Source organism: Mus pahari, chromosome 4 (assembly GCF_900095145.1).
Source record: "Mus pahari chromosome 4, PAHARI_EIJ_v1.1, whole genome shotgun sequence".
Taxonomy (NCBI): domain Eukaryota; kingdom Metazoa; phylum Chordata; class Mammalia; order Rodentia; family Muridae; genus Mus; species Mus pahari.
Window position 1 is genome coordinate 102,528,266 of NC_034593.1, and position 16,530 is coordinate 102,544,795.

General features: G+C 37.4%; 1 protein-coding gene and 1 pseudogene across 6 annotated transcripts in view; both read right to left on the minus strand.

The window, feature by feature from the left end:
• The window catches only part of Rnpc3 (RNA binding region (RNP1, RRM) containing 3), a 28,737-nt gene extending 18,563 nt beyond the window's left edge, over window positions 1-10,174 (minus strand). For 4 of the 6 annotated variants that reach the window (XR_003843689.1, XR_003843688.1, XM_021197061.2 and 1 more), the window contains exons 1-7: window positions 9,915-10,169; window positions 8,648-8,695; window positions 7,172-7,290; window positions 4,447-4,530; window positions 3,920-4,031; window positions 3,215-3,283; window positions 2,109-2,251 (exon numbers count right to left, since the gene is read on the minus strand). Coding sequence is in view for 4 of the 6 variants with exons in the window: in XM_021197061.2 (XP_021052720.1) it covers window positions 2,109-2,251; window positions 3,215-3,283; window positions 3,920-4,031; window positions 4,447-4,530; window positions 7,172-7,290; window positions 8,648-8,695; window positions 9,915-10,106 (767 nt within the window). In the remaining 2 variants the exon portion in view is untranslated. Of the gene's footprint in view, window positions 1-2,108; window positions 2,252-3,214; window positions 3,284-3,919; window positions 4,032-4,446; window positions 4,531-7,171; window positions 7,291-8,647; window positions 8,696-9,914 lie in introns of all 6 variants that reach the window. The other 2 variants (XM_029537470.1, XM_029537469.1) reach the window with 2 other exon arrangements.
• Window positions 10,175-11,586: 1,412 nt separating this feature from the next.
• On the minus strand, window positions 11,587-13,875 carry LOC110320869 (annotated as a pseudogene).
• Between the last annotated feature and the right edge of the window lie 2,655 nt (window positions 13,876-16,530).

The window sequence follows — 16,530 nt, forward strand, 5'->3', positions numbered from 1 at the left end:
CCCAGTAGAGGGGAACACCAGGGCCAAGAAGGGAGAGTGGGTAGGTAGGGGAGTGGGGATGGGGGAGGGTATAGGGGACGTTGGGGATAGCATTTAAAATGTAAATGAAGTAAATACTTAATAAAAATTGGAAAAAAATATTTCTAAATAGGGCTACAAGTTTAGTAAAATAAATAAATTAAATTTTCTAAGAGAATTAACAAAATGCAATGTTTTATACTACTCTTTAATTTACATTATGGCAGAATATTTTCATTAGAAATAAATTCTACCCTTTCCTACTTAGTAATCTGAATCCCACCTGCATGTTGATTTTTCATGGAAAAACACTACAGATACTATGTAGTGAATCACTACCTAGATGGGTAATCTGCCCATTATTGCTTAATATAGTGTTCCCAAGAATATGCTTTAGATTCTGACTCACAGTAACACTTCCTTTTATATGTGACTTTTGGGCATTGTTAATTAATATTCACATCATCATGAGGTGGTGACTGGCCCAAGAACCAATTACAGCTAGCTACCTGCTCTTGTATATACACAAAGTTTTTTTGGAACACAGCAACATCTATTCAGGAACTATAAATGTGGCTGATTTCCAGTCATAAGAACAGAACTGAGTCCCAGTTATGAAATGTGACCCACGCCACACCTGATTCACAAAGTAAAAACCATTTACTCTTTGAACTTTCAAGGAAAATGTTTGGCCAATTATTGTATTAAGATAGGTTTAGATTACATGTCAGAAAATTGTTAAAAATTCATAATTACTTTATAGAATCTTTAAACATATAGAATCTCAAGGTAAACCAATGTAAGTTTTATTGGTAGTTACTAACATAAATGATTGTGCAAATTACCCTATAAAACTTCTCTAGCAATCATTCTGAAGAGAATATAATAAAGGGCAACCAGCTGTTCAAAATATGAACCCAATTAATATGCTTATTATATGAAGCTATTTTCTACGAAATCATAGCAAATACTGGTTAGTGAATAAAATGTTACATCCAGCCAACTATGAGTTTTGCTTCTCCAAGTCTCTCCTTATAACATGTGATCAAATGATAATATATACCTGTGTTTTATGTGAGAGATATCTTAATTAACAAATATTAATGATTTAACTCATTCAATACTACTCCAACTTTGGCCTAATTTTTTTCTTAGGTATAGTTTTCTTGAGCTTAGTTAGCATCACTAGACTGCACTTAAAGATTATAACTGAAAACCATCTGACTATATTAATTAGTAATGAGACGAAAGTGTGAAAATCAAGAAACATAAGTAGACCATTAATAAAAAATGATACAGTGACTAGTATGAAAGTTAAAACAAGAAGTTGGGATATAACTGCTATAATTTGGATATGAAATATTTCCCAGTGGCCTATTTTTGAAAGGCTTGATTTTAAGGATGGTAGAACTTGGTTAAGTACTTTGGGTTGGTTACTAAGAAGAGATTGTGGGACCATGATTTCTTCATTCCTCTTTTGTTTTTATAGTTGTAAAATATTGTGCTGTCTTATGATTTGTCACACGGACTATCAACAGACCTAACGAAACAGGGACATAGCTGGTATTCTCACAAGTTGTAAGTAAAAATATACTGTTTTTATTCTAAGTTAATTAATACCCAGGCACTTCAGTATAACAACTGGCTACTTTATATCTATCTTATCTGTGAATCTATGTGTCAAATGACTCAAATTTTTCAGGACACTGTTTATACTCGTAGCTACAAAACACTTTATAAGTACAACAATATGATTTAGGAAAAAATAATTTTTTCTTTTAAAGAAAAAAACAGGTAATTTTGGAGCTACAAAAATTTTTATCAAGCAAAGTAACAAATGTAGAATCATAAGCAATGAGGTTCAAGTGAACTCTGTAATACAAATATTACCAATCTAAAAATTGCTTTATCCAAAAATTTTTCTAAAGATCCATATTTTCTATATCCACTGAGCTATTGTATATGCTTAAGATCATAGGGAGGTTTGAATGCACTCTAAATTTTGAACAATTTTACGTGAAATATAGGAAGAACAAGCTTTTCCCACATCCTTACTCTTAGAACAAAAATGAGTGTGTTGTATCACAAACCTCTGTCGGTCCTCCTCGTCACTGCTTTCATATTCTGATTCTTTACTAGATAAATCCTCATCCTCATCTGGTAAGGGAGGCTCCTCAGGCGGTTGAGGGGATGTAGGTGGAAGGGGTGCATGCAATGGCATATAGTCCTCATACTATTAAAAAGAACAAAACAAACACTATGGAAACCAATGACATTCACAGAACAGACAAACTATCTTGTATAAATTCTTGATTCTCATCAACAGAATTTCATCCCATAGACATACTTGATTCCCACTTCTCTCTTACATACTCAGTGTACCTTCAGGGAACATCTGTGATGACAGATGGGTGTTGTTTCAATTTTCCCTGGCCATCTAACTACACAATACTTCCAAATATACCTTGCCTTTCAACATGTAAATTAGCCCATGCAATAGGAGCCTAAAACATCTAAATGTCATCCTCCTATTTTGTCTGATCTGCACATGGATGGACACATAGCGAAGACAAGTTGGATCTTAAGAATGAACAATTCCCTCCTTCCCTATTCTTTGAAATGGAATAGCCATAACAAGGTCTAACTTACTGTATTAACATTAATATTACCTTAATAAATTACCTAGCGACAAGTCCATGGTGGTGATACAAATAAAAAATTAGGAGGCTAATAGTTCATATAATAGAACAGTAGCTATCACCAAAGAAAATTCTTTTATTCGTATTTTAAAAGCCAAAGTAATTTTGCACTAATATTACTTATAAGTATATACAGTGTCACAGTGAAACAATTTCAAGAGCAGACAGCCTACTATGTAAATTATTGACATTTGTAACCTTATTTATTCTTACCAAATGAAGCTAGCTGCATTTGGGTGAAAACCATAGCAATGGTGTATTTAGATAATTCAGTTGAATTAAATTATCTTACAAAGGACAGAAAATTGAAAGAAATTTGGGCTTTATTAAGAATGCATTTCCTTCTTATTTCACTCTCTTTCTCTTTTACTTCTCAGCTTTACTATTAGGAAATACAAACCTGTTAAAAACTTTGTAAAGCATAGTTTTATAGGAAAAAAAAATAGAGTTTTCAGGGAACAAAACTATGGCTCCTAAAAACTCGAAGTACTTCTTACCATAGGAGGTCGTGCAGTAATCGGTCCAAAGGGTGTGGGCAAATTCATTTTATTCATAAGATGAAGCACCTTAAAGTGCAAAATATTTAAAAGTCACATATAAGTAATATTATGATTAACATCAGTTATTTACTTAGCAAAAACCAAAGCCCCTCTCTGGCCTTAAAAGTTCCTAAGTCAACTTTAATCCTACATTGTTTGTCATTGCTACAAACATTGATTTTAATTCCTATTACTAATGTGTTTGCAATGTAAAACCTACTGAAAATGTTCTCAAATAATTAACTGTCCCTCTTTACTGTGAGTCTATGAAACAAAGATTAAAGAAAATACATACCACATATTTTTATACTTCGGAGAAGTAACACTCTGTTAAGTTTTTCAAACATGCCTTATCTTTTCTTTAACGCTTATATTAAATTACATTTTCCAGTATAGACCTCTATTAGTATCCATTTACACTGTATTTATGAAGCCTTTACTTGACAGTATTATGTAACAGTTCATTTCATTTAAAACATTACATAGAATATTGCCTGTTTGGAATTAGTTGTTTCATCACTTCTCAGCCATTTGGCTAAGATCAAGTGTGGAATTAGTTGTTTCAAATATTACAAGTATATACAGTATATACAAGTATCAGCACAGTATCTAAGGAACCAAACTATAAACTTCACACTAAAAGGAAAAATTGATTCTGCATACCTGTACATAGAATTTAGGGACACTAGCCAGAGCATTTACTATATTTGCAAGGATTGTGCTTGATGGTGGTGGATACATGTATTTAAGGCATGAATTCAGAGGAAAAGTTAGCCTACAAAAAAAGAAAAAAAATCAATTAAGGTACTTGCTTATTACATTTTAGTAATTCCATACCCATAACTCATTTTAATCTATTAACACAGAAAATTGACAACATAACAGTCATATATTTACCTTACTACTTAATATTCCTATTACCTTATGAAATACAAAAGCATTTCTTTTCAGAATTCACTTATATTCCTGAACACTTTAACCAATATCTTTATTAAATTCAGTGAAGAAAAAAATAATACTCCAAAACATGTATTCAACACATTAAATTATACATGACATTAGAAAAAGCTGATTCTGAAAACTATCTAATTTACATTATGTATGTACAACACACACACAGAGAGACAGACAGGCAGACACACACACACACTGCAATAAAGGCAGAATAAAAAAATTAGCAAAATGCAAACCCATGATTTGGCGCAATTCCATTTTCTACTGTTAAAATGTCAGGCTCTTTCTTCTCTTTATCATTTTCTACAGTGTCATCCAACCTAGAACAGACAAAATCACAGATCATCTTGTCTTTCAAATAAGTGAAATACTGTATATAGAAAATAAAAATCTTTTCAAACATGACATTATGAAGAAAATTTTATTAGAAAAACAGAAAACAGCCGGGCCTGGTGGCGCAGGCCTTTAATCCCAGCAGTCGGGAGGCAGAGGCAGGCGAATTTCTGAGTTCGAGGCCAGCCTGGTCTACCAAGTGAGTTCCAGGACAGCCAGAGCTATACAGAGAAACCCTGTCTCGAAAAAACCAAAAAAAAAAAAAAAAAGAAAAACAGAAAACCTTAAAAGACTTCTCACACAAGCATGGCTGAGAAGGAAGAGTACAATTAAACTACTTAGTCCTTATCCTTATGAATATGGTATGATTAATTCCAAATGATCATGAGAAACTAACTACAGATTACATTATGAGGGTTTTAGGGTACTTAACTTTTTATGCATCTCCCACAAAATTACAGACTTGCAGGGCCTTACCTCTTTCACCCTTGTCTCTTAAATTTTTTATTCTAATAAGATTGGATCATACATTAATTCAGCCAAGCTCCTGGATGATGAACGTAGTTTGTCTATTATACTTTGAGGTCAACTAGTGTTTTAAAAAAAAAAAACAACAACAACAACTCTGCAAAGGCTAAAGAACTATAAAAATGCATATCTTGGAACTAAAATATTGTTCTTTAAATTTTTTCTCGTTTTTTTCCTTTATCAAAAATTATTTTGTTTCTCATACAATATACCCTCATTATAGTTTCCCCTCCCTCTACTCCCAATTTCTCACCACGTCCCCTTTCCTCTGATCCTTCTGTCTCTCACACTTAAAGAACAGATTTCAAAGAGATAACAACCAAATATGACAAAATAAAAATATAAGATAAAGCAAAAACTTTTATATTTATATTATTTCAACCCAAGGGGAAGAAGGTTAGTTGCAAGAAGAGTCAGAGATCCACTTGTTCTCAATCAGGAGTCCCATAAAAATATCAAGCCAATAGATACAATATATACACAGAAGACCCATATAGGCCTTTGTCTGCTGCTTCAGTTTCTGTGAGTTTACATGCACCTTGTTTAGTCAATTCAGACGGCCTTGTTCCTCTGGTATCCTCTACATTCCCCTTGGCTCTTAAACTCTTGTCTCCTCTTCCTTGAGAGTTCCTGAGCTCTGAGGGGAGGGATTTGATGGGACTAAGGACAAGAGGGGACTAGAGTATGGGAATCTGGCTATGATCAAGGGGAGATAGAATTGAGGGAGAGAGCTGGGGGAAAACCAGCCAGAACTGGAAGCACTTGAGAGGTGGTGTGAAAAACTAGCAAAATGGCAACTTCCTGGAATCTATGAAGATGATCCTAATGAAGTACCTAGTAACATGTGACATGGAATTTCATCTTGCCATCCTGTCAAGGTCTCAAGTGACAGGACTAGGTTACATTCAATTGAGTTGTTGGTCATGGGAATCCAACATCCCAGGCTGTTGTTACAAAGGATTACTCTTTACAAACTGACAGTGGGGTCCCACGGCCAAGGACAACACCCATAAAACTCATTGAACAAGGAGGGAAAAGTCAAGCTGATGCCTACATAGAGCCTTCACCCCTACAGTCTAGTGTCTTTAGTATGAATATACTCAGCAGGATACTGAAAGAGAAATGTGGACAGCAACCCTTTGACCTGTAATCTGTCCTGCCTGCAAAATATGCTACAGCAATAGTGGCATAGAACCTGTGAGAGTAGCCAATCAATGTCTGATTTGACTTAAGGACTACTCCACGAAAGGAAGAGGGAACCCATGCCTGACACTGCTTGGGTAACCAAGAACCAGACACTAGATAGCCCAGAGACCTAGGGTAAAACCAAATATTACTTACTGATCTAAAAAAAAAAAAAAAGTGTCGTAATGATATTCTGCTACTGTCATACGACATATTTAGTCATCATGACAGAGCTTCCTCCTGAAGCAGATGTGAACACGTACACAGACCCACAGCCAAACATTATCCAGAGTCCAAATGTGAGGACACCAACAAAGAAGCTGTAATTTTCGACTGGTTATTATGTCTAATAGAGTGTTATTACTACAGGTTGGAATCTGAAATGCTATGACATCTGAAACTGAGGCAACATGATAGTACCAATTAGAAGGTTCTTTTGGTAACCTCTAGTAATAATAGAACACAAACAATGGACACATTTAAAGCGCTATATAAATTACCTTCAGGAAATGTATACAAGGAAGATATGAAACAAATGAATTTCATGTTTAGGCTTAGGATAGCACTTCAAAGACAATGAATCATGTATTGGTGAATATTCCAAATGAATATAAATAACTCTTTATCCCATACATTTGGAGAGTGGGTAATTAGCCTGCAGTTGTCCTTCTTCCACTACATGCAGGATGCCATCCACCCTACTTCTTTTGCACTTCAGTTGTTAATCTTTCAAACCTCAGTCCTCAGCACAACTAGAAGCAAAAATACTACTTTATGTTTTAAATTTACTAAACATTTTATTATGCTTTCAACATATTTGTCAACAATGCAATAACTATAAAAATCACTGAAAAACACTCACACACTCACGCATACACATTTCAAAATGGTAGGAAAACATGAATGTCTACATACCTTTTCTTTTTCTCTGTATTTGAGGTGGAACATGGGGAATGAACTCGATCTTGCTCTTTTGCAAATTCAACAACTAAAGTATGACCTAGAAGTTTCAGCTGATGGAGTCTTGTCAGTGCCTTTAGATACGATATAAAATATAATATAAAAGACAAAACACTTGTTACTCAGTTTAAAAGACAATAATTTATGCTTTTTAAACTAAATTTCTTTAGTTATGTCTTATCTTGGGCTATTTTACCATTACTAATCAAAGTACTCTAGTAAAATGAAATCTAACTTACTCCAATTCTCTGTAAACTTTGCTTGTACCTGATGAAACAAAAATAAGTAAGTGTTCCGGTTACCAATAAATTCCAACTACAAAAATCTCAAGGTGACCTTTGCTGACACAGAAGCTAAACAGCCCAGAACTCTGAACTAGGAATGAAAAGACAGCTAGCTCAGTTGGTAAAGGTGCTTGCTGCCAAGGCTGATACATAGACTGTGGAAGGAGGAACCAATTACTGTCCTCTGACCTCCACATGTGTACAAGTGACAAAAAAGAAATTTTTGAAAAAAAGAAAAATACTTAGGATCCTGAAGTACTTTTTGTTCTCAAATCTTGTATTACTAAGACCTACAAACTATACTCCTGTAGTACTGGGATTAGACATAGGACCTTGTGCATTCCATGCAATACTCTACTAAATTAATTCTGTAAAATAAGACTCAAAACTTCTTCTCTCCAAAGCATACATGTACTTCTCTCCCTTTGTTTTCTTATTGCCCTTTTCAGATACTTATTGCTTCTGCCTCTAAAATAGCTTCCCATGTAGTCTATCTGTAATTTTTCTCTACATCAAATCTAATATATAAATCATATCAGATATATAAATATATCAGACATTTTTCATCAGTCTAAGCCTATTTTTAGCCTTCTCAATAGTAACAAGTTCTTTTAAGACACCTATTAAATCAAATTCAATACTTCTCTCCCACTCAAATATAGTCTCACATTTTTAGTTCTACCACTGACGTTAGCTCCTGACAGACTTTTCACATTTCATGGCCAATTCCATTGTTCCTTAAACCTGAAGACCCATTTCGTCTTGTTTTCATCTCAAAATACAATGAATCAGAGGCCTAGTTCAAAAGCGATAGCTTTTACAAATGATTCCTTGGGTTGATCCCTTTTAATACTTGTAAAGTTTTTGAACCATAAATACTAGATATGTTTATCTAATATTCTTTAGAATTGTTTTAAGATTATACTTGAAGTCATCCTTGTCTTAATAATCTATGGTTCTCAATTCTCAGTATCTAAATACTGGACAAGCTCTGATATCTGTCAAGCCAATTGTGACCTTTAGGGAAAACTCTTGGGACACAAATGATTTTGCTTTTAAAAATGACAGTTTATTATTACTTGCCACGTTTGTCCTAAGATTGGATAGGAAATCTCTGAAAACTTTAATAATAAAGAAAAAAATATACCTTTATTGCTGCTTTTTCATTAGGGAAAGTAGCAAATGCTGTATGTTTCTGAAATAAAATTAAGACACATATTATTTCCAATGTTTCAAGTGTCTAATAAAAAGTAACATTTTAAAAACACGTAATATATTAATAAAAGTATAGGAAAGAATGGAAATTTTAGACTATTTAACTGATCACTAGTTTCAGTCTAGTGGTTCCGAATCTTCTAGGGTCAGACTTCTTGGACTTGAACACTCTTCATCCTTGTCTCTCAACATAAATGAACAAGGACAAACACAATATACTTTATAATAGCAAAGAGTTCAACAGGTTGCAAGTTTAAAAAAAACAATCTCTTCTCCTGGGGACCAGAGAGATGGGTCAGTGGTAAGTCAGTAGGGCTCTTCCCAAAGACCTAATTGGGATCCCAATGTCCATGTTCAGCAACTTCATAACCACCTGTAACTCTAGCTTTGGAAGATCCCTCTAGCCTCCAAGGGTACCTACACTCCCACAACCCCCCAAAATATACACATATGTACAACATCATTAAAAGTAAAATAAATCTTAAAGCATCTCCTCTTTCCAAAAAAAGATCAATCTTAAAACATTTATACATATGGAATACCCTTTTTCATCTCACTCAAAAGTCTTTTCTGTCTATACAAGATAAAATTTAAAAGCATTTACTAACAGTGAAATCACCCCTTAAGCTGCATTGTCTCTTTTTGCTTTGTTTTTGTAATTTGTTTCAGTAGTAAGTCTAATTTCTCATTTGAATTCTATTTTGAATACCATCATGAAAAGGGGAACAAACTGTATTACTGGTAACTTTGAGTTGTTTCTTAGAAGTCTAGATTTGTCCAATCTGATTCAAGGTGAGCCTAGTGTATTTAGATTGAATTAAGGAATATTTTTATTTGCATTTGTTAATCTCTTAAGTCTATTACACTCAAATTTTTGCTATTATGTATATCCCGCTCTACAACCCAGAATTTTAAAAAAAAAATTGAAAATAAAAACACAAAACCAAAAATCTTGCATACGACTGTGAGAATCTAACAAAAACAGTATCTTCAAGTCTAGGCTAGTTTTGAATTCGACCGGGTGGGTGCGCACACCGTAGAAACCCCTACACAGTCCCTCCGCGGCTCAGCCTCTAACTCGCTCCAAGTTCAACTCCGTCCTCACCTCCCGGGAAGGCGAGAGGCGCAGGCGCAGACCGCGGGACCCGTCCCGGCTCTCCCGGCCCCGGCCCCGGCCCCCGCTGGCTGCGCATGCTTACCAGGCGCCCCTTATCTGACAGGACGCGCACCGACTGCGCCCCGAAGTACTTCAGTAAGTCCTCCTTCTCCTCAGCCGTCAGCTCGGCCGGCAGGTGCCTGACGAGGAGGGTGCGGTCGCCCCGGGACGGAGAGAGCGAAGCGGAGCCTGGGCCGCCTCGGGACAGCGGCATCGGTGGCTCGGGCCCCGCCATCTTCCCTGCAGAAGCCGCCGGAGACGGAGCCTCCGCGCGAGCTTCCGGCCGAACTCCCGCAGCCAACCGAGGCTGAGCCGAAGTTATTTTCCGCTTCGCGCTAAGGATTCTGGACGCAAGGAGATCCCGCGAGAGGTGAACTCTTCGCGAGAATGGCCTCCGGGAGAGCCGCTCTTCTCCTTCCCGGACTGTTGCTGGGGAGAGCGCCTGGGACCCGCGCTTTGAGTTTAATGAGAGGCTGTAACAGAATAAAGACTGAAAGAGACGCCTGTGTTAGAAGGCCAGCAATCTCGTCTAAGAACGTCAGTCATGCGAAAGAAAAGGACAGTAGCCCCAGGGATCAAGTACTGAAGGAGCCGTGCAGGGGCTGTTGCTCCCTGGGCTTTTAATTCAGATTTTTCAGGAAGTGAATCTGGCTGGTGGATGGAGAGCGCTCGGGAAATGGCAAGCGTGTCCCTAGCATTTAGGACTGGTGAAACACTCGGGTATCCAGCCTCAGTTTCCACAGTGCAGGCAAGAGGGCACGCCGTTATCGGTCGGCAAATACAGGCTGAACGTTGTCGCCACGGGTTCGTTTATTAAACAGAATTGGCTTCTTCCATGAATAAATACCTGAAATTGTGTAAGCGTACATATGCTTGGATGCAAGTTCTCTTCTCGCCACCTCACGACTGAGAGTACTGACTTAGATTAAGTCTCGTTGCTAATCAATAGGTGAGATCTGATCCCTTCCACCCAAATTGGAGTCTACACTCTTGTGATTGAGATAAGGCCCTGGAGGTCTAAAATAATATCCCTTACAGATGAATCAAGATGTGTATGCTCAATCCGTAGAACTAAGGTGTCTTTTACTTCTAGTTTGGTTGATGGATATGAGCCAGTTAGTACACAATACATCAAAGTTCCGCTTTGAGGAAACATTGGATGGGAAGAAAAATTACCAAAATATTGAGTGACTAGAGACAGATCTTGTGAACCTTAGAGGTTTGTTAGGAACCTTGATCATATGAAAAGAAGCTGACCGACTAAAGAGTGTGGAAGGAACAGTTAAATTTTAAGTTTTAAAATCTCTGATTTCACTATGAGAAATAAAGCAGAAACCGGGCATGGTGGCACAGGCCTTTCATTCTCAGCCCCCAAGAGGCAGAGACAGATGGATGTCAGGTGATTTTTGAGGCCAGCATGGGCGACACTGAGTTCCAGGACAACCAGAGCTATGTAAAGGCACAAGGAAAAGGAAGAAAGAAAAGAAAAAGTGGGGAGCACTCAGAGGAAATCTAGTTCCATTTCACATCAAATTATTAGTTCTCAAGTGTCAGGCTATAAAACACTTAATATGCCTCCCCACCAGTACAATATTGTATTTATGGGAACAAATATCGATCATAAGCTCTTAAGAAGGTACATCATTTTTGTGCCTTGGTCAATAAGTTTATTGTCTTTATTTATTTATTTTATTAAAAAAGAAAAAGAAAAAACCTTAATAGAAACTGGCTTTAGATCTCAGCAGCTCCTTTCTGAGCTCTGAGGAAGCATGCCCTTCTTTTGAGCAACCCAATATTTCTTCTGCAGCATTTTGACCCATGATGTGCTTCTGATGTACTTCTGCATTGAAGTCCTTGCTTTCAAACTCCAAACCAGGGAATTGTTTAGGACTATAAGGGATAGACAAGCCTCCATTCACAGCTCCCTTCAGGGCACCACTGTAATTTGGGCAAGACCTGCATCCAAATAGCAAGTGAAGGTGCCAAGCATTGAGAGTCATATCAGTGCTTTCCACATTGTATTCATCTCTAGTCACCTCCACCTGACCTTCATAGATCTTGTACATTCAAAACCTATTGGAAAGCCTGTGGGCCAACATCAGGTCAGTATACCAGGCTACAGCATAGTTGGTGAGGCCAACTTTCACCTATATTTTGACAGTTCATATACATATACTGTGCAGCCTATCATATCCTCCTTTTACAGGTATATACAATCTAGTAGTGGCATGAACTACTATCTTATATTTAAGCAGCTTATTTTTGCCAGTTATCAGCAATCATTTCTGAGCATGGTAGTCATTTTTACCTTCTGGTAGCCTTCTAAATCTCACTTGTTATCTCTAAAGTAGGCTTTATTCTTGACAATTTTGGCAAACCCTGTTCTGTGGAACAGAAATTCAAAACCACAGATCTGCAGACCTGGAAGCTATGGCTGGAGGGTGGGGCAAGACTCATACGTCCATCTTAATTTTTTACCTAACTAAAATGTGCATGTGCTTTTTTTATCTAGAAGTTCTTTTCAACTAATAGAATAAAAAAAAATGGGTTCTGTGTTGTAGCTGAGGGTTTACATTGGTTGGGCTACCTCAAAAAGCACCCCTCAAAAAGTACTCAGTTTTATAATGATCCAATCTAATTCCCTTTCTTGCCCTCTCCCTTAGCTTACATACTCATTTTGATTTCTGCTTTGATTTTTAAGCATTCTGCTAGGACTGAGAAGATAGCTCAGTCCATAAAATACTCATCTTGAAAGCAGGCAGACCTAAGTTTAAACCCAAAAACCACATTTTAAAAACTGAGGGTTGTTATAATTATACATAAGTTTAAAACATAAGGCTAAGTGTCATGATATGCTCTGGCAATCTCACTGCTGTAGAGACCAAAGGACCTATGGAGCTTGTTAACTAGTTTATTAGATTAGTGAGAGTTCTCTATAGTAACTTACAGAAGGGGAGAGGAGGGGGAGGGAGGGGAGGGGAAGAGAGATTTAGTAGAATGACTTATAAGCTGTGGTCCAGCTAATTTAACAATTGCTGACTATGAATACAAAGTCTAAGAACCTAGTCGTTGCTCAGCTACAAAGAAGTAGGCTTGAATGCCAGTGAAGGAATGGACTTGGTAGCAAGGTGAGAGCAGGCAGGCAAAGGGCAAACGCTTCCTTCTTCCATGTGCTTATATAGGATTCCAGCAGAGGTATGGCTGGCCCTGATTAAATCTGGATTAAACGTATGTGTTTCTCAAAGATCCAGATTACAAGTAGATCCTCCCATCTAAAAAAATCAAAAATCCCTCACCAATGTGCCACTTACTTTTCCTTTTTGAGTAATTCCAAATGAAGTCAAATTGACATCAAGAATAGCTATTACAAGTCAACCCCTTATCAGCTTGGCACACAATCATCTCATGTCATAATTAATTTCCAAATGAAAACAATAACCAGGTCATAATAATGCCTAAACACAATATAACTATCCCATATACAGTCTCAAATTCATTAGATACTTAACCAGGTTATTATAATGTCTACATAACTATTCTTCATACAACTGCAAACACATTTCAATTGCAAATAGGTGGCAATTGAGTGATATTCTTTTAGTATCTCAAACTTAAACATGATAACCATTGATACTCTTAATTGATGCTATGTGATAAACTGAAGAAAGAAAAAAAGTATCTGTCCATGTATGAGCACTCATGTCAATTTAGAATCCTTGTGTCCCTGCTTTTATTTATAACTATCTTCCTCTACTACCCATTCTGTATTCCCTTCTTCCTTGGCAACTACCTCAGCAGGTTTTGGCATGTTTCATGGAGTGACCCATATCTTCATTCCTATAGGGTCTGTGCCCTTTTTCTCCCTGCCTGGATTAGGCAGATGTAGTTTCCAATAGACATTAATCACAAGACATGGTAGCACCAAGAGACACTCTAAGGATCTCAGGCACTCCAGACATAAGCTTTCTTACCTTCACTGTGAGAACGCAACCCAATTTCATCATGGTACTCTGTATCAATCACATCTCCTTACACTGTTGTTCTTTTCTTTGCCTGTTGGTTTAAGGACATCAGAAGCTCAAAGTGTCCAGGAAGAAGTCTAAGCTTCCAGTTCAATGGGATATTTGTTGTGGTTCCTGGCAGGAGTGCTTCCCCCTCAGGAAACCAAAGCTTCTAACCCAGCAGAATGTAAAATTCTGATAACATGAAGAAAAAAATCCTAGTGGGTCACTATGGATAATAGGGAGCAGAGCTATTCCCCTTCCACCCTTTTATTTTTGGACCTGTGGATCTTGGCTGTGGGAGAAACCATACAATATATTGAACACTGACATTCTTATATATACATGTGTATTTCCTCGAATTAAAACACCCCTGCCTGGACTAAGTTATGTTATAATTCAAGAAGTAAACAAAACTTAGAAACCTCAGCAAGCTCTTGAATTTACAATATCCCTTTGGACCTTGCCAAGGTTATATAAGGAGTATCAGTTGCTAGTTAGAGAAGAATCTTGACCTTTGAGGCTGTATGCAAGTCACAAAGATAGTGTCCAGCCAGGCATGGCTCTGGAGGAGCTGTGAGTTCTATATCTTGATCTGAAGGACCCCAGGGGAAGACTGTCAAAGCCCACCCCACAGTGACACACTTCCTCCAACAAGGCCACACCTCCTAACAGTACCACTCCTTATAGACCAAGCATATTTGTTCCACCACAGGGTATTCCCACAGTTATAGATCCCACTCTTGACCAATTACTGCTGTTAATTTAACTGCCAACATTGTCTAAGGAAGGGACTTTAATTTTTCACTGTAATTCAGTCACTACTCTAATAAGGGCTTCAGATTTATTTTTCACGAGGAGAGTTCTGTGGCTGCTGAAGAGATCTCTTCCAGGGCACACTTAGAAACCTTTAGACTGTTTATCCACATTGAATGGCTGTCAATTTTATTACTGTTTGTTGTGGTCCTTCACTGTATTCCAAGGTGCTAGACAATTATTAATTTAATCATGAACTCTCATTTCATTCCTTTCTCAGCTTATCCAGAGATTCTAGGAGCAATCATCCAGTATATTCATTGTCCTTATTTTTCCACAAACAGTCAAAATTTCTATAAACAGATTCAGTAAATACAGGAGAGGCTTCAGTAACTGGAGAGACTTTGGTAACTGTAGGTGTTGGCAAATTGGAAAGCCCATTCTAGATACTTAAAAGATTCATCCTTACATTTCTGTTGCTCTAAAACCATTCTTGGTACCAAAATCTGTATTAGTCAGGATATATGTATATATATATATATGATTTACTAGAATGACTTACAGTTTGTAGTCCAACTAATCCAACAATGTCTTCCTATGAACAGAAGGCCCACCATCCAGTCTACAACTCTCGATGACTCCCTTGGTCTTCAATATATGCCATATACCCTAAAAAATAAACTCTAATGCCAGTAAAAGAATGGACTTGCTATTGAGACAGGAGCAAGCAGTCAAAGCACAAAATCTTTTTTCTTCCAGATCTATAGTCAAAGGCCTTCTCCATGGCTCCCCAAGGTGGATCCTGATGAAAAATGGCAGTCCATAGTTTTAAGACATGTATTGCCATGGTGGAAAGTGGATGAGTAAAACCATACCCCACTTCTCAGGGTGGGCCTGAAGTTAAATACGTTTTCTCAGGGAGGGATGTCTGGGAAGGAAAGCTGTGGCTAGTGAGGTCCTGGTGTCCAGGAATAGGCAAAACACTTACATTCCTTTCAGAGCTCTGGGATTTTGAACCTTAGCTCAACCGGGGACCAAGCTACTTTTCACAGTCCCACAGTTCAGCACATTATGCAGATACCACTTACATGTGACCAGAGGCAACATTACAAACCCTTTCTGGGACAACACTGAAAGATATTGGCAAAAGGAAATGTTCAGTGGAATATCTAACTTTGCACTTGCTCACAAATCAAGGATTTGATAATATCCCCTTGTATTTTCTTTTAACATCTGGACAAATATACAGCATTGGAGAGGTGATTCTCTGGCTGTGATGGTTAGTGTTAATTCTCAATTTAACAAGATCTGGACAAGCTAGGAGTCAAGTATCTGAGTATACTTGTGAGATCTGGGTATGATTAGATTCATCGACTTGGGAAAACCCACCCACTGTGGATGACACCATTTCCTAGTATGGGATGCTGAACTTTTAAAAAAGGAAATGCTGTGCTGAGCATAAATATTCCTTGCAGCTTGCTTCTTGGTAATGGATGCATAGTGAACAGCTCCCTTAAGATCCTGCTTTCTTGTCTTCCCCAACATCACGTAATGTAACTTTAAACTGAGCCAACACAAAATCTTTACTGTATCACACTTCTATTTATTGTTAAGATCTTATTTGTGTCCAGATATGTGTGTTGGCTCACCTGCATTTTCTCCATATGCATATAGGCACTTACAGAGGCCAGAAGATGAAGTTTGAACACCTGGAACTGGAGTTACAATCAGTTGTGAGACCACAATGTGGAAGTTGGAAACTGAACCTTCTCATCTCCAAGAGTAGTAAATTGTCTTATTTTTGTTTTGTTTTTTGTTTTGTTTTGTTTTGCTGTTGTTGTTGTTGTTTTGTTTTGTTTTTCAAGACAGGGTTTCTCTGTATAGCCCTGGCTGTCCTGGAAC